Raw genomic sequence first — 24,753 nt, 5'->3', positions numbered from 1 at the left:
AAAAAAATATTTAAAAGGTTTTGGAAAAGACAATAATGTATTTTTATGACCGGGTTTGAATATCTTTTTTATTTTTGAAATAAATATTATCTTGGCAAATGACTCAAAAACTTCGATTGTAAAATGACAGGTAGTAGGCAATGATGTAAATTTTTGTCCGTTGCGTAAGATTCATACACAGGCAGGGCCATTTTATAAATAGATTGCTCTTGTTTACCTGCTAATAAAATATGAAAGAAGAGCACAACAAAATTTTTGAAGCACTTAACATAACATGTTCGAAATAGTTTTAAAATAATTATTTAAAAAAAAAATTGATTGGAAGTAGGTACATACATATTTATTTTTAATAACTTAAAAACTAACTGAAATTATTTTAAAAAATTTTATAAGTAACGTATATATAACCGAAATGAGAAAATTCAAATTGTTGAAATGTGTCAACCTATATTACTTTTACTAACATTTTTGTTAGCCGACACTACTCAACTTACCTTATTGGGAAATACAAAATGTGCATGAAAAATCATACATCCTCCCTCATTAACATTTTAAACCATACTGAAATATGAATTTGAAATTTTTTATCATTTTTTCTTTCCTCCTACCTTTCTTTCTTTTTCGTGCAATTGAATTTAAATGGAGAGCTTTTTAAAAAATGTGTATAATATCCTGAGATTTTTTAAAATATTAAACTCTTTTTTACGTAAAAAAAAAAAAAAAAATAATAAGAAATATGACACGATCAGTAGCATTTAAAGAAAAAAACAGGAACGTTTTGGCTTCGTAATATTTCGTAAAAAAAATTGAGTATTGGGACATGACATGACAACATGAACTGTAAAACTTTGTAAAATTTAAGTTTATATTCATATTAAATTATTACTCATTGATTGATTACTGTTTTTATATAAATACAACTTTTAATATTTTGAAATTCAACGACTTATTACCTAATTTAACTTTATATTCATATCTTTTCTTTATTAAATTTTATATACATATATGCACATGATGTATACCCAGTCCCAATGAATCAGACCATGATCAACGGTGAACGTAGAAATAACCCTGCTTCAAAATGAACATTTTTAAAACATTCAATTTTTTTTAAAGTTGTATAACTGGAAAGATAACTAAATTAATTTCTTTCGCAGAAGAAAATACCTCATATTTCAAAGCTTTTTTATTATTGAGTTTTTTTACATTTAAGGATTTCACTAAGTTTTTTTATTTAAGGAATTCATTAAGTATTTTTAGTTGCTAACATTTTAAGATGGGAAACAAAGTTTGGTATGGGTCTCAGTCAGTTCACATTCCTAACGTGTGACATTGCAAAAGCTGGCAAATGCCCTCTGAGTTAATCATAAGCTTTGCCAGCAAATCAAACTCTCTCCTTCCAGAACGTATGTAACATAGTTATCTGTCGGGTGTCTCCTGGTAACACACTTCGGTGTGACTGACTAGAGCGGGTGAATGCGAGTACTTGGCGTTTTAACTGGGCATCGGTTGGGTAAGAAACGTGCCGACGGTAAATCCAGAAGTGTTTAGCCTAGAATAGGGAGCTCCCTGGTTTACGTCTGATCCCAGAGGGACGGCAATTTTTAAATCCTAGCATGAGGTATAAAAAGCAGATTCGCCGAAATGTAATGGAGAAAACAAAAGTATTAAGTACCCCAGGTGGTAATGCAATTACATTGGAATATCCACCTTCTTTAGAAGTCGGCTCTACGGAATCTGGGGAGAACTATTTATTGCATCTAAGGGACCCCTTCAGGAGGAACGCAAAGATTCAACGTTCGCTTCCTTCAACTGTGGAACGGACAAAAAAGAAGGAAAATTCAACCGTGGAAAGTATACCATTGGATATACCGGATCCTCTAAACACAAAAGATTCGAGTATAACCAGAGCTGAAGACAAAGGAAATGCAGTCAGAATTAGAGTCTCTCTGCTTGGCCTTAAAAAGTGAGGTTTTCCAGATAAGGACAGAAAACGAGAAACTTGGAAAGAAAAATAAAGAGGTATAGTAGCACTATGCCAAATAGGAGCGGTATGCCGAATGCAAATCCGGTTACACGTCAAAAATAACAAAGAGTTACATATTCAACTGATGAGGAAGAGCTCATGCGAGAAACGGATTGGATTCTTAAGCAAAAGAGGTCCAGAAAGGCAGAGTCATCACCGGAAGTAGTTCAACAAACGAAAAGTGTGGAGGGTTCGGGTTTTCTCATCCGAAAGGTGGTAATTATACTGTCAGGAATTTCAAGCCGTTCTCTGTAATCATAAGTAATTTTAAGAATATATAAAAGAAGACTTACGATTTAGGAATTATAAAACTTTAGACGTAGTAAATAAAGTTAAAAAGCTAAAGGAAAACGGTAAGAATGTCATTGTTACTTTACCATTGTGAGAGTCCATGAAATAGACCAAATCAATCGTATGACAGTTAAGATCGAGGCAATGCGAAAGGAAAATACTATTCCTCAGTGCAAAAGATGTCAAAGGTTCGGACAAACACAAAAATTTTTCCAAAGAAATCCGAACTGTGTGAAGTGTGCAGACAAACTCCTTACTGCGGTGTGCAATAAACCAAAAAGTACTGTATAAGGATGGCCGGCAAACGAAAAGCGATATATCGCAAATAAAAATGAAGTATTTGAGGTCTTTTTCCACACTCAAAGTATTGAGGTATGCCTCGCTTCTGAAACGCATATGACATTCAGAACTAATCTTCAGATTCGTGGGTTCAAAATTTATAGTACACCTCACCCGAGCAAAGGAAGCGCTGCGATCATAATTAAGAAAAATGTTGCACTTTGTGATCTGCACCAGATACAGCCAGAGGAGATACAATTTACTGCAGGTAAAATCACTTCAACTAAACAAAAATTCAAAGTGGATGCACTATACTATCAACCCAAGGTAACAATAACCAAAGAATCTTTTAGGAATATCCTAAGCCGACTTGGTGACAGATTTGTGTAAGGTGACTATAGTTAGCCAAGCACACTGACTGGGGTTGTCGAAAAACTTCGACCGGAGGTAAGGAGCCCAGGGGTGCGCTTAGGGAAATGGGGTGCATTTTTCACGCCACTTTCAGGTCTACATATTGGCCCACTGACCTGAATAGATGTCCAGATCTAATAGAGATCTTGATTACCAAGAAATTTGCAGAACAGAATTTGACGTCTATCACAACTACGATTTTAATCGTATTTTTTCTTTAAAAGAAAACAGCAAAATCAAGATGGTCAAATACGTCAACGGAATGGCCAAAATTTTGAGCAGAAAATTTTAAGAGAAGCTTACAAAAAATTATCCAGAATGCAGCTTGGAATGGTTCCAGAATTAATACCATCAATAGAAGGGGTGTCAATTATTCTCCCCATTGGAAAAAATACAAATAAGCAGAACAACTTAAACGTAAACAGGATTCGATTTCCAGATACATACAAAATTATCTACCTAACAAGAAAATGATGCAGACTGTCAAGCATCTTGCAAATGCGTTTGCTGATCATTTAGCTGACATATTTATGTTACATGCCAATCAAGATATGCTAAAGAGTCAGGAAACAAGTTTCATTGACCGAGGTGTAGCTATTCTAATTATTAGTGAAAGAGAGGTTGTTGTTGAGATCAAGTCTTTTCGACCTAAAAAAGCACCAAAGGAACTACCAAAAAAGAGAATTACAATGCTTACGCGTCTCATGGATGGCTGGCAGTTGGAAAGTTGCAGAAATAATTATGTTCGAAAAATTATTGCTAAAAAAACCAATAATTGAAAGTTATGATTTGATTCCGAATCATCAGTTCGGCTTTCAAAGAAAACACTCGACGTTAGATCAAATTTATCGAATTTCTGACATAATAGAGAATTACCTCGAAGAAAAACAGATATGCTCTGCCATATTTTTGGACGTACCCCAATTTTTGATAAGGTTTGATATTATGGGTTAATAAATAAACTTAAACAATTACTGCCGAAGTAGTACGTTCAACTACTCGAATCGTACCTTACTGAAAGGATATTTCGAATTAAATAAGAAGAAGAATATTCTTCGCAAAGAGATATCGGGTCCGGTGTACCACAAAGAGGCATATTGGGACCAATATTATAGTCATTCTATACTTGTGATACTCCACAAATGGAGTTTGTGACAACTGCAAAATTTGCAGACGACACTGCAGTAATTCCAATAGGAAAAAATAGTCAACTAATAAATTACAGAGAGCCAGTAATAATCATGAGATGAACTAAAAAATGGAACATAAGTTTAAACGAGGTGAAATCGATCCACATAGATTTCACCAATATGAAAATTGACAATTCTTTTTCAGTCTCAATCAATGGTGTGATAATCTCACATGCAAATTCAGCGAAATACCTGGGTATGATTTTAGATGCCAAGCTCAAATGGAAGGAGCACATGAAGAAGAAAAAATCTCATCTATAAGAAAAATATAGAGAATTCAAATGCCTTTTGGGAAGGGATTCATCATTGTCAATATACAACAAAGTTTTGATATATAATAAAATATTTAAGCCAGTCTGGGCTTACGGTGTTCAAATATGGGGTTGCGCTGTGCAGACTACATTCAATGTATTCAAACATTTCAAAATAAAACATTACGAGACATTGTCAATACGTAATGATGATATACACAAAGATCTCAGGATCCCTAGTGTCAAAGACGAAATTAAAAATCAAGCAGCCAATCATAAAATTCATTTACCCCAACATGTCAACGTCGTGGCGGTTCGTCTGGTTGACAATCAAAACTTTGTTAGGAGACTTAAACGTATGAGACTTCTCGAGTTAGCTTAATGTTTTATATCTGGACAACAAGTCCCTAGTAAGACGTTGTGGCAGATCAATTTTAAATAAGCCAGACCAAAATTAACGGTTAGTTTTTTTCGACTAGTTTTATTGATTAAATGTGGTGGGTGTTTTTAGTGGGTTAGAGTCACACATTTTTTAAAGTATATACATACATATGAATGGTGTAGTAGCACAAGAAACCGATTATATAATCAGAAAAAATTGTTTAAAAAAATTTGTCCTTCGATGCCATAATTACCAAACATGCTAGTAATAATATAATAAGATATTTTTTAAACTCTATTTTTTCCCGTTTTATACTATGCTTATTAAAAATAACTAAATTGTATTACTCCTGTTTTCGTAATTCTATGATATTGCTGTATTCTCTCAACATATACACTCGTCTTAATATATTTCTAATTATTTTTTCTTCATCACAAGAGCTTTACCTCCAAAATAACATATTTTTGTAAGCAACAGTTTTCCACAAACGTATAATATATTTTTATTTAGAATAACATTAATTCAATAATTTTTAATAAAAACTTACCTTTATTATTATTTCAAGTTTTATTTTTTAAAAAACGCTCCGTTCACAGAGCTTTTGAAAACCTTTTCTATTCCTTCTTCCCCGGGTCTATTTTGGTAACTTGGGGTACGATCGATTTCCAAAACGGGGTTCAAAAGCAAAATTTATACACGTATCTATCGGAGATGTCTTTTCTATATTCAAAGTATTTTATTTAACTAATCCTTTTTAACTATTAAGTAAAAAGCAAAATGGAAAAAATTCTAAATTACTTTTTTAAGAAAGTGTTGAAAAACAGTTTTTAGAGAAATTGCATACATTTGTGAGTTACATTTGGCACATACGTATGTACATTATATTCTTTATATCTTTTAGCTGATTTTGAAAAATATTCAAATCGCTATGTAATAGAGTAACCAGTAAAATAACATTGCAATAAATTTTATTTGCTTTTTTTTGTATATAAAAAATATTAGTTCTTCTTTCAAAAATGGTATCCCTCGTCACTGGGATATAGATAAATATTTATATAAAATATGAACATACATATATGTGTATGCAGATATATTCAGTGGTTTTAGAAAATGTTTAAAGAGTAATAGACAAACGAAAATATTAAAAAACGAGAATTGATAGAGTTTTGCATGTTAGATTTATGATATTATTTCAAATATTGATGATAATTTGATAACCTTTATATAGAACCTTTTTTAATATCGTAAAGATTCTTCCGCAAACCGTCAATGTCGTTATATGTAAAATTTCAGTACTGTGGTTTCAAGGCAGTTCTGTGATTTCTAAGGCATAACCAAACAATTTTCGAAGTCGTATGGTTGCCGCTACCACAGGGAGTTGAGCAATTTTAACGATTTTTATCAAGCATAACAGCCCAAACAATAGGCCTTTTCATTAAATATCATTTAGGCCTTATCATATAGACTATGCCTTATCATATTCAGTTTTTGCAATTGTATAAAAACTGTGAAAAATTTTTAAGATTTGATTTAGAACTTTAAGTGCATGGCTGTATTATCGAAAATCCCCATATTTGTACTAAATCGAAATATTTCAATCGTAAATTAAGAGTACAAGAAGTGAATATTTAAAATAAAAATTTAATTTTATTCTAATTAACTAAAATAAATATTAACTATTAATTCTAATAAATATTAACTATTCGACACTATATTTGGAAAATCAAAGAAAATAGAGTAATGTCCTAAACTTTTTCGTCCGCTATGAATTCAAAGTCAAGTTCACATCACTAAAATTTCGAAATAAAACAATTGATTTAAAAAACAATGAAAATCATTTTTTTGAATTTCGTACATGTTGTTTGACTTTATTCAATTAAATTGATAATAGGTACCTAATAGTAAAACAATATTAGTGCAAAAAAAATATTCGCATTTGCTGAGTTTTTAGTTAGTTTACGTGTTCTAATATAAGATCGTATTCCCTTAAATTCTCAATTTTTAAATTATCAACATGACTAAAATTGACTAGCATGTAAATTAAATTTTTGGTTCGTGATATTTAGACTGTTTCTGAATTCATAATTAAGGTTTTATATCTCAATATTTAACTGTTAAGCATTTTCTTTTTTCAGAGACATGAGGCAATTTTTATAGAGCTACGTACACGTGAAGGTAAACATATATGTATGTTTATAAATAATTGAGGTCCCGAAATTCATAACACCATGAATGTAATAAGATGCATAAACAACAATTGAATTAATTTCTAAAAAAGTTCCCGTGCTTTTTAATTTAGTACATAATTATTAGTTTTACAAATTTTTGTCTCATCTTTTTTATTGCGTTTGACGTAAATTATTTTTTTTTGGTAATATAAAAAGTTCGTCAAGATAATTGCGTACACACATTATCACGTACTCATTACGTACATACATATCTTTTATTTTATTATATACATACTTATGTACAATCGCTTGTACAAAAGTTTCTTTACATACTTTCTATATATCATGAACCTTATTAATACAAATGCTTTCATGTAAAAATTAGGCTGTTTTAAAAATTTTGCAGAAAATAGGTACATAGAAAAATTTTGACATTGCTTTTTTAATTTTGTATACATAATTTCAATGAATTTATAATCAAACGGCTCAATTTATTAACCTATCTATGACTAGTTCAAATCATAGCATGGAATTTTTTTCTAAATTCAAACGATCGAGTATGACAATTATTTTTTATATGGTTTAGACCCTAAATTAAGTTAATTCATTTCCTGGATTGATTTTAAAGTTTCAATGTGTTTTAAAGTAGTTAAATGTTGCTAATTAATTACATTGAATCACATTGCTTGTTAGTTTGCAAAAACAAAAATTAAAAACTAAATTATTTAGTGAAATTTTATTATTAAAATTTTTAACTATAAAATTTTATTATAGTAAAAACTAGTTTACATCAGATATTTGCAAATATTTACTAACTTGTTTTTCTTTATACAACCGGACAGTTTACACTTTGGGTACGTGATTAATTTGCCAGCGACTACATACTCTAATTTTTTGTAAACTAAACCCTTAAAATTCATTTGTTAGATTAAATTTCATTCAAGTATTTATAACGCTTGTATTTTACATGAAAACATATCATACAATGAAAAAAAGGATATCCAGAATTTATTTTTCAAGAGTAATATGTTTTAGGATCTATGATTTTTTGTTTGTACCATCAAAAATTAATCAATAATACATGTTTTTTTAACATATTTTAATTTTTTTAAACTTCTAAAAAAAATATTATTTTGATGTGTAGTTAAATAAAAATGTTTCGTATTGTTATATTATTGTTTGCTAATTTCATTATTTAAATATTTTGATTCATCATTTTTAGTTTTTTTTAATTGCATTTTAAATTTCAAAAGCCAAATTTTGACATCAAATTTATAAAATAAAAATATACATGTTTTTCTGTAGGTAACCAGAGAAAATGTTTCTCGTATTGATCATTTTTTGTTATTTGTTTTCATAAATTTACAGAAATAGTTATTATACCGTTTTTACTAAATTAAGTTTTGCTTGTTACATTGTTTTGTATTAAAAGAAACAGCAAAGTTTTTATTTAGTTATGCTTTTAGTTATCTTTTTTTTGTTTGCGTTTATTTGCTATCTTTTTAGATTTTTAGTTTAATTTTTTCCTCTAATTTTAGCTCATTTGTTTTAAATTATATATTTTTATCTTGCAATTACTGAGGTATTAATCATCAATATATTTGTCTAATAGTCATCTAAGTCAAAACACTCGTTGTCCAAATCATCTAGTTGCATACTTTGGAAATCTACCTTATAACGCAAAATACCTAAAAATATTCAAAAATATATAAATACGCCATATATATTATTATAAAAATTAAATAATCAAAATATTTTTTCAAATAAAACTTTCAAATTTAAGAAATCAAAATAAAAAGTTAAATGCTCTTATCTTTAAACAAAATAATAATACCTAAATAAAAAGTAACTAACATTTTTTGTAGTCTATATATTACAAAAGTACTATTTATTACGTTTTACAAAATTTTCTTGGTCTAAAATTTGATCTATAGTTTTATTAATATTAATATGTTTTAAAAAAAGTATGTACATAAATAAAATATGCACATAAATGTGTGAAAACAAAATTACGAAATATATATGTAATTGTTTTAAATAATGTAGCATTATCCTTTGTGAAAATTATAAATTTAAAATAAAATTCATTATTGTATATCTGTGGCACTTTTAAAATATCTTAAGATATTTCATATCTCAATTATATTTCATATGGTCTTATATGTTTGCATATTTGTTTTACAAATTACAAGTGTATAATAAAAAAAAAAATTAAAAAAGTTCTTTTAAAATATTATTTTTCAAAAATATAAAGCCATATGCTAAATTTTTTTTTTAATTTTGAGAAAGATTTTTATAAATATTTCTAGTTTTACAGGAGTATCTAATTTCTAACAGAAACGTTTTTTGTTTTACAAACGTAACAGTTCAATTAATGGAGTTCTAATTTAATAAAAAATTTCAAAAGGGTTAAGAACTTTCATGTTCTAAAAGCTAAAAGAAAATAATTTGTAATACGCTAGCAAGAAAATTCATTGTTTTTAATGTTAATTACATATATGAAAAAAACTACGACTTCAAGACTATATTTTTTATACCTTTTAACTAGTAAACTTTTTTAATAAAAGCAGAAAAGAAAATAAAATATTATGGTAAAAATAATTTTAAAAATGAAGTTTAAACTCAAAATTAAATAAACACAGCAATCTAAATGTTTCTAAAAAGTACCTTAGCATCTTGGTTTGGCTAGTTTTTGTTTTTATATCATTACAATGTGACAAAACATTACTTATTTTTAAAGATATTTTTAAATTAATGTAGGTATATAAAATTTATTGAAATGATGAAATTTCTTTTTTAATAATCATCTAAATCAACGTCATCCAATGGTTCATCAGCTTGAAGAGATTGAAAATCTACTTTATAGCGTAAGATTCCTATTTGATTCAGTTTTAATTAAAAGTATGACAGTTTCCAAATAAATTACGGCAGCATTTAAAGACATTAGGATTAATATATTAATTCTAATAACATTGTTTAAAACTAATGGTAATCTTATTACTTGGCAATAAAATTAATTGTAATATTTAAATTTCAAATATATTACCTCCGATTCCTCCAAAACCTCTAACAAACTGACTTCCTTCTTGAGATTTATCTGTAATAATTTCAAGAGTAGCACCGAAACTCTTATAACTATTTGCAAGCCACTCCAAAAGAGGTTGTGATTCCACAAGTTCCATTTCAACTCCGCTCTAAAACAAACATCAATATATTTTTAGTTTAATAATTTATATAACAATATATCTTTAATTTAATATAAACACAGTTTAACTTTATATTAGTCTAAAATTTTCACTCTTACTTCTTTATCAGTAAAGTGTGATTTGTCTTTTTCTTGCTCAGGAGTCAAGTGTAATACTGTGGTTGAAGTCGTAGCTGATTTGAGAACATATCGTTGTATATCTAAGTTTTCCCAACAGATCAATGTTTCAACAGACCCTAGTTCTAATGCTCTTAAGGTATCTTCAACACCGAAACAATACTTTCCCGTATCTTGTGAAATTTCATCAAAATAACGCCCAATCAATTTTTTTTCTTGAATAAATTTAACATTTTGTAATGACTCAGCTGCAAGTTCAATTGCCTGATTGAAACCATTTTCACCACCGTACGAAACATCAACTAGTTTGATAATTTTGGTTTGCAATCTCTGAGGAAAATTTAATCATAAATTTTTGAAGAACCTTTGAATATAGAAAATAGATCTAATAAAAATAGCCGATTTCGAATCAAATACTTTTAAATTTGACAAAATATTTTTGTAAATGATCGTATGACTTTTTAAATTAGATCTTTAAATAATTACCGCATCAAACATGTCAGACTGACTTAATTCTGTTTTAAAATCAGCACTACCAGCCAAAATAAGACCAGCTATATTGGGTTTATCGTTTGTTATAAAAAGTTGTGTTGCAACTTCAGCTACTTTACGTACATAATTGTGACGCTTTTCCATACGCAGACGTGCAAAACGTAAAGCTGATTGACCACCACGACCGTGCTTTTTAGGCAGATCAACTGTGAATTTATGAAGCACCTCCCGCGTGTTGCCTTGCAATGTCCCGAATAGAGCTCCGTTACCATCCATAACAATAAAACCAAATTTGTTATCATCAGCTAATAGTGCTGTTAATGCTTCTGTATGGAATTTATTGTCACATAAATACAAGGATGTATTAATTGGTTTAAATGGTTCAAAATCTATATTGACTTTCTTTTCTTTCCCTTCTTCTGTAACAATTGTCCCACAATATATTACTAAGCCATTAGGAGGCACTAAAATAAGTTTGAATTTTCTTTTAATCTGGTTTTAAAACAAACTTCACAAATGGTAGGTATATTGGTAGAAGTTATACCTTTTGTATATAATTTTAGTCTATGTTGGACAGACGTAATAGCTCCTAAAACTGAAAGGCGATTGACTCGTGATTTGATATTTGACGCTGTACCAAATTCATCAGCCAACATTTTACTAACTCGTGATATTTGATCTTTTGGCGGAATAATTAACGAAATCATACTGGTCCCGTTACTAAAAATAAAAAAATTAAAATTGTATATAAATATTTTAGGCAAATATAAAATTTACGTCTACATTTAACATGTAATAGGATTTAACTTTTCACTCTTATTAAACCCAAAAACCACCATAATTAGTGGTTGTTAAGTGTAAAGAAATTTAATATAGATCCCAAAACCTATACACATTTTATCATCTAAAAACAAATTCTTGTTTTCGAAAATAATTTCTAAAACTTTGATGTCGTTATCATTTCTTTGTTGTATAATTTACAAAATATTGGAAAAAAAACGAATATATTTACCTATTAGCATTTGTATATTATATTTCTTAAATAAAAACTATAGATAAAAACAGTTGGAAACAGTTCAAAATAGTTAATCGTGCAATATTGCATTAATATAACACGAATGCTTATACATAGCACCTACATTTAATATACATACTTATATGCATGCAGCGTTTTTTTTTGTCCTTGAATATAGAGCTTCTATATTAAAAAGATAGGTTGAATTCTTAAATTTTTTCTTTTTAATTTTAGAAATTTATTTAAAATTTTAATTTGAGTGTCGTTATTAGGTTAGGAATTTTTCCACATTTAATTAGGCCAGAAAACAGTGCATATCAGGCAAAAAAAAGCATGTTGAATTTTCTTATACATACATATGTATTCTATTTTTTGCAAATAATGAAAAATATTTCGAAAGTTTTATATTATTCAGTATTTTTATATATGTATAAATATTTTTATATTAATTTTTTTTAGAAATTTAAATATGGTAAAAACTTCGCACATTCGTCATAAAGTACGTAGATTAGATGATTTTTTCACGTTTGTTTTACTTACCCTCGAGCCATTTCCAAACTTTTAATAAGCTTTTTAATTTTCCAAATTTCGACATTGCGATCAGCAGAAGTTTCTTCGTTCGACATTTTCACCTAAATTTTTATTAATATTTACAAAATTTTTTTTAACTTTGACCAAAAACTGAAATTGTCTCAGAAAGAAAACTCGTGGCAAAATATGGCGAAACGAGCTTACTCAATATCTCAAGTTGATAGGTGTGTGTAGACAGTTTACTTTTGCCGTTGATAATTACGTAAATTATTTTTAATTCACTAAAATGATTTATATATAATTAAAAATTTAATTCCGTTCAGTGCACTGAAATTTCATAATTTAAAAAAGAAAATTTATTTCGATTCCTTTATTTAAAAAAAAAAGTTGAAATTTCTGCAAGTGCACAGAACTCGCCCAATAACCTAGCGAGCTGAATTATAACTTAGCCTTCGCAGAAATAGAAAATACTTTCTAAAGCTGATAAATTTATTGTTCAAGAGCCGTAACTAAATGTCAAAATTAAACGGCTTGAAACACAAAATATACCAAAAAAAGTGTATAACGCCACCAAGCGTTATTTTCTTGTAATTGTTTAGATTAAGTAATATTTAAGTTCTGTTGAACAATTCATTTCACTAATCAAACTTACATTAAAATATAACATCAGATATAATTTATAATAGAATATTTAATCAAATTTATTTTATAAATTAAAATTCATTGTGACGCATTATGTTGTCAGTTAAGTATAATACACATGCATATAAATTTTTATTTATTTATATACTGAAGTATTTAATATAAAAACAAATTCGCATATGTTTGATATTATATTTTGTCTGAAGGAAAAGTATAAAGTATCTTTCTGATTTCTTAAAAGAAAAAATGGCGAAAACAGATTTTTTTACAAAAGTTTTTGGCAGCGATCAATTCGGAATTATAATTTAATTATAGCTTATAATTAAAATTATAATTTTCGAGGAAAATTTTAAATTTTGACGTATGGTTTGATATGTAGATAGGTATCAGATTTTACCGTAGATTTACTATTATATTTTGTCGTATATGCAAACAATACCTAAGGCCATCATAATATTAATAAAATCATTCAATTTCTTTATTATATTTGACATATAATAAAGCAAAAAGTAAATTTCTGACTCAGTCAATTCACTATTGAAAACGTGAGTCGACTAATTAGTTATACTGAAAGAAAGAACATCTTTGTTTCTATCTCACTTACAGTCCCGAAAAAATCGTATCTTGAAAAAAAACATAATGAAAATAAAATAAAAACTTCAGTAAGTCTCTTTCTTTGCTCTAAGCATTGTCAAACTGAAATCAACATAAAAATGCCAAATGTTGTTTTTTTTTTCTTAAAAAAGCTGGTATAAAAAGTAAACAGACGATTTTGTTATTTAATAATAAGTGTTAAAAAAGGAACATTATTTTATAAAAAACTATAACAAGTAAAATAAAAAAGGAAAAAAATTTGTTAAAAAGGTGTACAGTTTTAACCTGTTATTTAAATATTATTCATTTCAATTAAATAATATTATAAGAAATATTTATTCATAATTTGTAATTTTATTAAGATTTTAATTTTTCAAAGAAAAACATTTGTTTCTGTTTTGTTTTAAATTAAAAGTACTTCGGATAACATAATTTTACCAGGACTAAATATTTTTTAAGCAACATGAGTTTGTTACAAAAGCATACAAACACATATTTAAAAATTGATCTTTTTGTTTGTATAATCACAGTTTTCCTAAAAATGATCAAATGAAATATATTTCCCTTTATAGAAGATTTGATCACCAAAAAAATATATGAAGACGTTCCGATACCGTTGAATTCAGTATGTAATATAAAATATTTGTGTGTGAATGTGTGAAAATATTTTGTTTTAGAATGAATTAGTATGTGAGGGTTAGTTAATAAATAAGGAATAATACAACAACATACCATCTACTTCAGTGAGTGATAAACCATCATATTAATCAAAATTTGTTAATAATTATACTGATTTAGAGTCATTAAAATTTAAATGTATTTATATTTATTGTAATTAATATTGTTTAGAGTTATTTCGTAAAATTGTCATATAAAACTGATAATAACTATAAGAAATTTTAACAAAATATGTTAATGTTCGACGGTCATAATATTTTGTGATATTAAAATACTTATAGTTATTTGCAATTTATAAAATAAATTTATTCAAAGAGAAAAAAAATAATATTTAAATATGTTTTTTTTTTCATAGATATCTAAAATGAAAAAATATTCTGAAATATTTTTTAGTTTTTATTTTAAAAATTTTCCTTATCCTTCTTACGATTACACATATTTTATAATAGAGTTATGACTTTGTTATGCTTTTGACAATGCTCGGAGCGAAGAAAGAGACAACGAGAAAAAATTTGTCTTTATTGTTTTTTCGAGATGCTAGTAATTGAAATTTAATTTGTCGACGTGCAAAATAGTTTGAAGTAAAAATAATTAGTTTGTTTTCTTTTGCTTGTTATTTGGTGTGTTAGTTTTTTTTATAAAAATGTAAATTAATATGTAATTAATACAGAAAAACAAACAAATATGTTAAAATGATATCGAATTCAAAAAGAAATTTGAATTGTAATACCTTTTTGAGCAAGTATGAAACAATTTACATGTTTATTTCCGACAGCTCTAATTTTCAAGTTATATAAGCGCTTAGAGCCACGGCAAAGTTCGCCAATATATCTTTCAATATATTTTTATTGATGTGGAATTTGATCCCACTACGAGGTACATCTGGATTGCTTTCCATTAGTAATATTAATTTTGCGAACTGCTCCCAGTTTTTTTGCTTTTTAATAAAAAATTTTTACAAACGCTACTTTTGTTTTAGCATAAAAAAATAGGTTTATGACATACACTAGATGTTACATAGATATTATAGTACATTTACTTCATAATCGATATTTAAAAATTACTTTACTAGAAATGTTTTACCTCTTTTCAACAATAGCTTCTATTAAGTTTTAAAATAATATGAACTCAAAATAAAAAAAAAGTTTAAAAAATTGCTTAAAGTCACATAAAATTTCCATTTTTCCTAGTTTCATTTCTCTGAAAATAATTTTTGAATAAGAAACAAATATCATCTAGGCGAAATCGAAAAGAAGAAACCCTAAGAGACAGTGACAGTTCACAGCTGACGAATTTACAGCTATTCTTATTGAATCTATAGAGGGCCTATTTTATCATCATAAATTTCTCACAATAAAAAATAACTTTATAAGCCGAAAATTGCTTTATTATACTATATGATCGCTTTTGAAAACGCGTGATCATAGCATGTTTTCGCTGTATGAATAAAAACTGAATATCTGTGTACTAAAAACAAAACAAAAATAATTATTACTCATTACGTCAAAAAAATACCACATTTTTTTCATAAAAAACGTTAAGTGTGTGAAATTTCAGTATTTGTTTGTTTTCGTATTATATGTCTACATATATCTTGATTTTTTTTTCATTATTATATCAAAAATGGGTGTTGAAGAATCACAAATTAAGAAAATTGGGGATGTGTTGAACAACAAGGATCTTCCTCTTAAAAAAAGATTTCGTGCTTTGTTTACTCTTAAGAATTTAGGGGGAAATGTTGCAATCGACTGTATCGCTGAGTGTTTTAAAGATGACTCAGCGTTGTTAAAGCATGAGCTTGCATACTGTCTTGGACAAGTATATTTATATAACAGCCTCAATTTGTTTTTTGTATAAATGACGTTTTTAAATTGTAGATGCAAGATAAAAGTGCAATACCAATTTTGACCAAAATTTTGGAAGATGTAAAACAAGAGCCTATGGTTAGACACGAAGCCGGTAATTCATTACAACTTAATTTTTGTTTTTTTTTTTCAGTGAGTTTATTTTTAGGTGAGGCATTAGGTGCTATTGGAACAGATGAAGTCATTCCAATTTTAACAAAATATTTAGAAGATGAGTGCACTGAGGTACGCGAAACATGTGAAATAGCTTTAGATCGCGTGAAGTATTTGAAAAGTATACCTTCGGATTCTTTAAAAGATAATAATCCATATAAATCTGTAGATCCATCACCCCCAGCACAAACACAAAATATAGCAGAACTAAAAAAACTGTATATTTCCAAAAACGAAAGTTTATTCAACAGGTACAGAGCTATGTTTAGTTTAAGAAATTTGAACACTGAAGAAAGCGCTCTCGCTATAGCTGAAGGTTTAAACGACCCAAGTGCTTTGTTTAGACATGAAGTAGCTTTCGTTTTAGGACAAGTACAGAAAGAGTGTACAATACCGCATTTACGAAAGAATCTTGAAAATCCTAAAGAAAACGAGATGGTCAGACATGAATGTGCTGAAGCTTTGGGTGCTATTGCAACTGAAGATTGCATAAATATTCTAAACAGATATTTAAAAGATAATCAAAGAGTTGTTAAAGAAAGTTGTGAGATAGCTTTAGATATGTGCGAGTACGAAAATAGTCCAGAATTTCAATACGCAAATGCTCTAACATAAACAATGTATATTGTTTTAAGAAACGGAAAAAACATTGATGCAAATTAAAAAAAATGTAAAAGTTACGCTGTAAATAAAGATTACATACAAATTTATTTTGATAGTGTTTTGAAATTGAGACTATTATTTGAGAGAAATTGAGAGATTTGAGTGTTTTGAAATTGAGGAAACCTTCATTGTTTAATGATTATATGAAATCGCTAAATTTTTTTGAAGTAGCGTATTTTTATCGAAAAATTATTCTATTAAAAAATTAAATATTTTGCTTTTTTGGTTTTCACTCGAGATGGGACGGTCAATTTTTTTTCTCTTAATAATAGGTCTGGGATAAAATTTGAAAAACTTTAAAAAGAGAAACAATGACGAAATTCCTCGCAATGAAAAAAAAGGCCAGACGGAAAACTTGCAAAAACTTTTATAAATGTGTGATAAACGTCAAATTTCAAAGTATTTATCAAACATAAACAAATAATTTTTGTAATGACAAGGTTATACCAAAAACTGAAAATTTTGATTTTGGATTAAAAACTGTGAAATTTAGAAAAAAACCATTTGTGAATTCATTTTGTTTATTTTTTTCTTTTTAATTAAAAAGTTTTGAAAAAAAAAGTTATTATTGATGAAATTTTTTTTTTTAAATAAAACCTCCGGACATAAACATAACCAAGAAAAAAGTTTCGTCAGTCGTAAGATGTTGTTTTCAAAACAATAAGTTTTACTAATGTCTTTATATTTAACAAGTTCCAATGCTCAGAGAGAAACTTGAAAGCACGACCTTATTTTATGGGTTTTTTTTAAATCGAAGTGGCTATTTTTTGAGAAGAAATATTAAAATAAATTCACACTTATTATAAAGCAGGTAAAATTTAGAAAATATATTTGAAAAATCAAAAAAGTATATTAATATTTTCATTGATAATTATTTTAAAATTATAAAAAAAGCGGAAAAACAACAAGCACATCCTTCGCCTTCAACGTTTTATATGTTACTGAAAGCATTTCATTATTTTTAAGTGAACAGCTTTTTTTTCTCATAGGGTAAGTTAACTCAAGATATGGGGAGTAACTGTGGTGTCAAGTTGAAAATATAATTAATGAAAGATAATTCTTAAATATTGATATAAATACATAGTAAAGAAAAAATTTGAAGAGGGAATTAGAAAATAATATCTAAAATACAATCAAATATTATTTGTTAAATACAAATTTTATATAAACTTCAAAATTTTACCTCTATTTTTATTTGAAAAAATATTAAAAACTTACTATCATTTACATATATCTAAGAAAAAAAAATATTAAAATGTTTGGAAAAAACAATCATATATTTTTATGACCGGATTTGAATATTTTTTCATTTTTGAAATAAATGGTATTTTACCAAATGACTCAAAAATTCCGATTGTAAAATAACAGGTATTTTAAAATTTTTGTTCTTTATGTAATATTCTTTACGTTTAGAATTAAGATAGGTCATACATACACATGCAGGAACATTTTATAAATAGATTGCTCTTGTTTACCTGCTAATAAAATATGAAAAAACAGCACAGCAAAATTTTTGAAGCACTCAATATAACATGTTTGAAATAGTTTTAAAATAATTATTTAAAAAAAAATTTATTGGAAGTAGGTACATACATACATATTTATTTTTAATAACTTAAAAACTAACTGAAATTTTTTGAAACAATTTTATAAGTAACGTATAAATAACCGAAATAAGATAATTCAAATTGTTGAAATGTGTCAACCTATATTACTTTTACTAACATTTTTGTTAGCCGACACTACTCAACTTACCTTATTGGGAAATACAAAATGTGCATAAAAAATCATACATCCTTCCTCATTAACATTTCAAACCATACTGAAATATGAATTTGAATTTTTTTTCCATTTTTTCTTTCCTCCTACCTTTCTTTCTTTTTCGTGCAGTAGAATTTAAATGGGAAGCTTTTTAAAAAATGTGTATAATATCCTGAGATTTTTTAAAATATTAAACTTTTTTTTACATAAAAAAAAAGAAAAAAATAATAAAAAATATGACACGATCTGTGGCATTTAAAGAAAAAACCAGCAACGAAGCCAAAAATTCATAATATTTCGTAAAAAAAATTGAGTATTGGGACCAGTGTTCCCACTCAATAAAAACAAAATGTATCCAATTTCAAGAACAAAATGTATCCAAAATGTATCCAGCCTCCTAAAGTAGAATTATTATACTAAATCGCCTTATTTTATACCAATAAACTCTTAAATAATATTAATTTGCTTTCAACAATGTAAGTTTCGTTATTTATAGTAAATTCTTTTAGAAATCACACGCAATTTCTATTACATTTTAAAATTTAAGGTCAGAAAATATATGTTCTGTAGCTGTTGAACTATGCGGTAAAAACTATTCAGCACGAAAACGGGCAAATTTTATTTAGTCAGCAAATAACATTTTTTGGAAGATAATGCACTTAAAAGTTACAGCACTTTAAAAGTTTTCTAACATTTATTTAGTGTTCGAGAAAGAAATGTATCCATATTTCAGCAAAATTTTAAAATGTAGCCAATTTCGACATTTTAGCAGATTTGAGTATCTTTGTATCCAAGCTAAATTTTAAAGCAAAAATGTATCCAAATGGATACAATTGTATCCAAGTGGGAACGCTGATTGGGACTTGTTAGATATAAAGACATTAATAAAAGACATTACCAATTACATACATAAATTTCTTGTCAAAAAAGTAATAAATGTATCATAATAAAAAAAACGATCACCTTTCTTCAGACGAACAATCAAGCGAAAAAATACTTCAACTACAAATGGCTCAGCTCAAAAACGACGACCAATGAATTCAGCTTTATCGGTTCATAATGCTACGATAAAATAATAACAATATCGGATATTTAATCGGTGCATCGGATTTTTTCATAACAAGGCCCATTAAAAATTTTGACGTTAATGAATTTATTCCAGATAATCCCCAAGTTTTAATTAAGTAATAAAATTCAAAAAAAGAAAAAATAAAGTCGACAGCCTTACTGTTCCAGGTCTGAATAAATGGTTCTTGTATTTGAGTATTGATCCCACAGAAATTCATGCTACATACATACATACATATATCATACATAGCTTTGTAGTTATAAAATTTCCTACTTTTTCTTGAATTCAAATTTTTTGAAGTGGTAGTTTGAACTACTAACCCAAAGAAAAATTTTTCTATTTTTGTTTAATTGTTAAAACAAAATAATATTATTTTGTTTTATATATATCATTAGTGGCTGTCGTCTAATAGACCTGTTGTGTATTTGTGTTAGCTGTAAATAAATATTATCAATTTATAATTATAGGATTGAAATTAGTCAATAGATCAATAAAATATTGAATACATTGAAGTAATTGATTTTCTGGTCGTTATTCTATTTTCTTGAAAATAGATTAAGGTATTTAAGTAGGATACTTTTATACCGCTACAGTATATACATATGTATGTATGTATGTAAAAAATATACTTTCGCTTTTTTGGGAATGTAATTTAATGTAAAATGGAATGCAACCATTGTAAGTGAGCTATAAGAGGAGAAACAGGAATGAGATGTGAAGGCGTATGCGGTAAGACCTTCTATAATCATCAAGCATGCTCAGGAATTGATCATTATAGTGCTAGTATATAAGTAAACGCAAGAATGTAAGGAATAATGTGTGATTATTTAATTTTGTACGCGAAATTGAACATGGGATGAAAAACTTGGAGTATAACGTAAATCTGAATACTTATTTGAAAGAATATAAGAACCAATTTAAAAAATTCACTAAAAACTTATGAAAACGAATTGAAGGAGATTCTGAAAGCTATTAAAGCAAGATATATGGAACGGAAATAAAGGGACTGATAACTGTGCAAAATACATTTGAAAGACGCTTAGGTGAGTTGAAAAAATTTAGTGAATATTCTAAATGTTTGAAAAGCTACAGTGAAAAACTTTTCGAGGAATTACGAGTAAAATGTAATATTGAAAATAATAAACTTATTGGGAAAGTGAAGAAAATTTGTGAAAGAAAATGTAAACAAACTGATAGTAGCAGTAATGAAATGTCACATGCCAATGTGCCAAATATTCAATGCTGCCAATAATAGTTAAACCAAAAAAAAAAAACTCAGAAAAGCTAAAAAAAAGAAAAGCTGAAAAATCAACGAATTAGAAATACTGAAGAATGGAGCATCTTGAAAAAACAATGAAGCTAAATTTTTTCTAGTTGTTTCTTTCTTTGTTCCAAGCATTGTCAAAGTCGCAACAGGAGCTTATTATTATTATTATTTATATTATTTTCTTATTTGGCCTCTACTATAAAACATGTATAATTTGTAAGAAGGATAAGTTAAATTTTTTAAAGTAACAATTAAAAAATATTTCAAAATATTTTTTCATGTTAAATATTTGTAAGAAAATAATATATAAAAATATGTAATTACATATGTATATAAAAAAAGACCAAATTAAAATATTGTATGCATGCTGTATTTTATCAAACATAAACTAAAAAAATCTGGTACTGGTGAAATTATGTCATTCGAAGTAATTTTAATTTAAAACAAAAACAGATGTTTTCTTTGCAAAATTAAAAACTGAATAAAATTACAAATTATGAATTAATCAAAGCAATGTTGAATAAATGTTTCTTTTAATTATTGAAATGAATAATATTCACATGTAATGTATATGGTTAAAAAACTATTTGCTTTTACAAATAGGAATAACAATTTAGAACTATACACTTTTTCTTTTTCAAAAGATTTTTCTTTTTTCCACTTGTTATATTTTTTTAAGTTTTTATTAAATAGTATTCTTTTTTTAACACTTATTATTAAATATTTTATAATTTTTTAGTTCCAAACTGCACTAATTTCATAATCAATATAACAAACTGTTCTTTGTTTACTTTTTATATTTTTATACTTTAATTTGAATTAATTTTTGTAGGAGAATTATCTGAAGTTTTTGGGTTCACTATGTTTTTTTTCAAGATATGATTTTTTAGGGAGTGCAGGCGAGACAGAAACAAATATGCCCCTTCCATTAGTATTTCTAATTCGTTATGAAAAATAATATTAAACCTGCAGAATTAGCAGCAAAAATAAGAGATATTACTGAACTGATAAGTGATGAAGCGGTATCAATTAACTGTTACGACAAAGAATCGGCGAAGGAAATGGAAGTAGAAGTAAAAAAGAAGATGGGCCAAGTAATGATACCAAGTGTTAGAAATCCAGGACTGTTGGTGAACGGAATTGAAGATGAATTAACTGAATATGAAATCAAACAAGCAATTAAAGAACAAAATGCATTTGAGATTGAAGATTTAAAAATTGTAAAAATGTGAACGGTAACACTATACAAAGATAAAATTTAGATACAAAGATTAGCATACAAAGATAAAATGGTGTTCAACGCGATACTTGAACTCAATGGTGCAGCATTCAAAGAAAATTGCTATTACAAATATGGCGAAAAAGAGCATATCGCATGAGAAATTCAGGTGGCAACCGAAAAATATTTGAACTGTTTAAGAGCAAAAGAAAAACTTGTTCTATAAAATTTAAGAGTAGAACATAATGCAAGAAGTATGGGTTGTCCAATGTATCAGAGAAAGGTGAAGTTCGAAAGAAGTAAAATAATATATTAGCAATCACAGATAAGGTGTGCACTTAACGCACAGGAAGTAATAAATAATTGAAATGAATTAGAATAAGTGTCTTTATTGAAAATTTTTAAATTATTTAAATATCGGAAACGCATTTAATTAATGGAGACGAGGATAACTTAGTGGAACTAAAAAATTATAATATGGAAACATGTGATTCAGTTTTAAGACATACGGGTGGTGTCATAATTTATATTGAAAAATTCTGAGATTTTGATGTCGTTTGATGAAATTCTGGAGGTTAACGGTAAAATTTTTAACGTTACCATCAAATATCAAAAGTGTCTTTATTAAATGTACATACAGGCCGTCAAGTTACCTAACAATCAATTCAGAATTTTTGAAATATTTTTTATATATCACCGAGGAACTTTAAGCGGACAAAGTCAAAAACTTAATTGTTGGAGATTTCAATGTGAACTAGTTAAAAAACGATATGCCTAAGAAACTTTTTAATGAGCAGTAATATATAATGGATTCAAGCAAATTTTTAATGAATACTCAACAATAACAAAGAATCAAAAACATCAATTGTTCTAAATTCTCATCAATCTTCTAAATTTAAGGCTAAGACAAATAAAAATATGAAAGTTATCGATCATGAGACCATTGAGGTTTCAATTACCAAAAATTTGATACTGTGAATGTACATATATAGTAAAACAGCTTTTTTGAAATATAATAAGCAGTACTAAAATACTTGAAAAAATTGTAAGATACTGGAAGAATATACCTATAGAAAAAAATAATATTTTGTTGGTTTTAGAAAATCCCACAGCTGTGAAGCTTTAATAAATTTGGCGATAACTAACTGGAAAATTACATTAGATAAAGATGAAAAGTGATCATGAAAGTTTTTCCAGGCTAAAAAAAAGCGTTTGAAACGATCGATTGCAATATTTTAAAAGAAAACTTGATTAAGTATGGCATTAGTGGGGTAGAAATCAACTGGTTTAAATCTTACTTAACTAATAGAAAACAAAAATAAAGGTAAATAATACGGTATCAAATTCAACGGATATAATGTTCGGAATACCGTACGGGTCAATCCTGGGTACGCTACTATTTAGTTTATATATGCATGACATTGAAAAAGTCACTGAATATTCCAAATTGGCATTATTTGCAGATAATACACTTTTATATATAATTGGGAATGATGTACGAGATTGTGAAAGAAGGCTAAACTATAATTTAATTAAACTAAGTAATTGGTTAAAAGTAACATGCTTAAACTAAATATTGGCAAAACGAAAGGTGATAAAAATGTTTATCAAAAAAAAAATTGAAATTGATGGTGAGAAAATTGAAGTAGTTGATCAAATTAAATATTTAGGTATCATTTTCGACAACAATCTTAAGTTGGGCATATTGATTATATACATATGTATGTAAAAAAATTTTGAAAAAGCTAAATTATTTTAGAATTATTAGAAAAAGACTGACAATAACAAATGCCACACATATATGCAATATAACAGTTAAGCTACATCTGGATATTGCTCTTCAATTTTTTTATGGTCACAAAACAATTAAAGAGTAGACTTCAAAGAATGCAGGACAAAGCGATGCGGATAATCCTAAAAGTTCCTTGATATACGTCAATTAACCTCATGCTTGAAACGCTGAAATGGCTAATGGTGGAGAAAAAAACTAAAATAAATGTGTTGCTTATTGTTTTCAAAATTAAAAATAAATTATATTTCAATTATTTATGTGAAAAAAAATATGCAGGCGAGCATCACGGCTACAATTTAAGGAATAAAGCCTATTTTCGTCTTAACCTTCTACAGAGTAATACCGCCCAGAATATGTTAATGTACATTTGGCTTAAAATGTACAACGATCTTTCAATAACTTTGAAGTAGATAAACGAATTTAAAAGAGAAGTTGCATTGTACGTTAAAAACCATTATAACTTATTAGTAAATTATTAATCTTTTATAATTGTTTTGTTAAATTGAATTTTAAACCTTTTTTATTTGAAATTTAAATCTTTTTGTTTGAAATTTACAAGATTTATGAACTGTTGACTTTTTTTATTTTAGAATTTTTTTATATAGTATTATAAATTAGTTATTAATTTTGTAAAATAAAAAAAAAGTAATAATAATGAGATTGTATTAAATAATTATATTAACTAAATAAAG

General features: G+C 27.1%; 2 protein-coding genes across 3 annotated transcripts; one reads left to right on the top strand and one right to left on the bottom strand.

The window, feature by feature from the left end:
- Window positions 1-7,715: 7,715 nt before the first annotated feature.
- On the bottom strand, window positions 7,716-12,801 carry LOC129605859 (eukaryotic peptide chain release factor subunit 1). 2 transcript variants are annotated; one of them, XM_055515846.1, is made up of 7 exons: window positions 12,368-12,801; window positions 11,357-11,532; window positions 10,807-11,276; window positions 10,303-10,650; window positions 10,045-10,192; window positions 9,666-9,874; window positions 7,716-8,686 (listed from the first exon to the last, which is right to left on the bottom strand). In XM_055515846.1, exons 1-6 carry the CDS (start codon window positions 12,451-12,453, stop codon window positions 9,795-9,797), a joined length of 1,308 nt encoding a protein of 435 aa, XP_055371821.1. In that variant the 5' UTR covers window positions 12,454-12,801; the 3' UTR covers window positions 7,716-8,686; window positions 9,666-9,794. The 2 variants fall into 2 exon arrangements, with proteins under 2 accessions (XP_055371821.1, XP_055371820.1); XM_055515845.1 differs by lacking the exon at window positions 9,666-9,874.
- Window positions 12,802-15,540: 2,739 nt separating this feature from the next.
- Window positions 15,541-17,000, top strand: LOC129605942 (deoxyhypusine hydroxylase). The gene is made up of 3 exons (XM_055515977.1): window positions 15,541-16,090; window positions 16,150-16,231; window positions 16,286-17,000. Exons 1-3 carry the CDS (start codon window positions 15,896-15,898, stop codon window positions 16,903-16,905), a joined length of 897 nt encoding a protein of 298 aa, XP_055371952.1. The 5' UTR covers window positions 15,541-15,895; the 3' UTR covers window positions 16,906-17,000.
- Window positions 17,001-24,753: the final 7,753 nt, after the last annotated feature.

This window comes from Condylostylus longicornis, unplaced genomic scaffold (assembly GCF_029603195.1).
Source record: "Condylostylus longicornis isolate FDR11 unplaced genomic scaffold, ASM2960319v2 ptg000016l, whole genome shotgun sequence".
NCBI lineage: Eukaryota > Metazoa > Arthropoda > Insecta > Diptera > Dolichopodidae > Condylostylus > Condylostylus longicornis.
The sequence above is the reverse complement of the archived record's forward strand: the minus strand, read 5'-3'. Positions and strand labels throughout refer to the sequence as shown.

Coding starts and splice junctions, on each gene's coding strand:
- LOC129605859 (XM_055515845.1), bottom strand. CDS start 12,453: ATGTCGAACGAAGAAACTTCTGCTGATCGCAATGTCGAAATTTGGAAA. Junction 10,651..10,806: donor AGTCTGACATGTTTGATGCG/GTAATTATTTAA, acceptor AATTTTCCTCAG/AGATTGCAAACCAAAATTAT. Junction 10,193..10,302: donor CACACTTTACTGATAAAGAA/GTAAGAGTGAAA, acceptor TGTTTGTTTTAG/AGCGGAGTTGAAATGGAACT.
- LOC129605942 (XM_055515977.1), top strand. CDS start 15,896: ATGGGTGTTGAAGAATCACAAATTAAGAAAATTGGGGATGTGTTGAAC. Junction 16,091..16,149: donor TTGCATACTGTCTTGGACAA/GTATATTTATAT, acceptor TTTAAATTGTAG/ATGCAAGATAAAAGTGCAAT. Junction 16,232..16,285: donor TATGGTTAGACACGAAGCCG/GTAATTCATTAC, acceptor GTTTATTTTTAG/GTGAGGCATTAGGTGCTATT.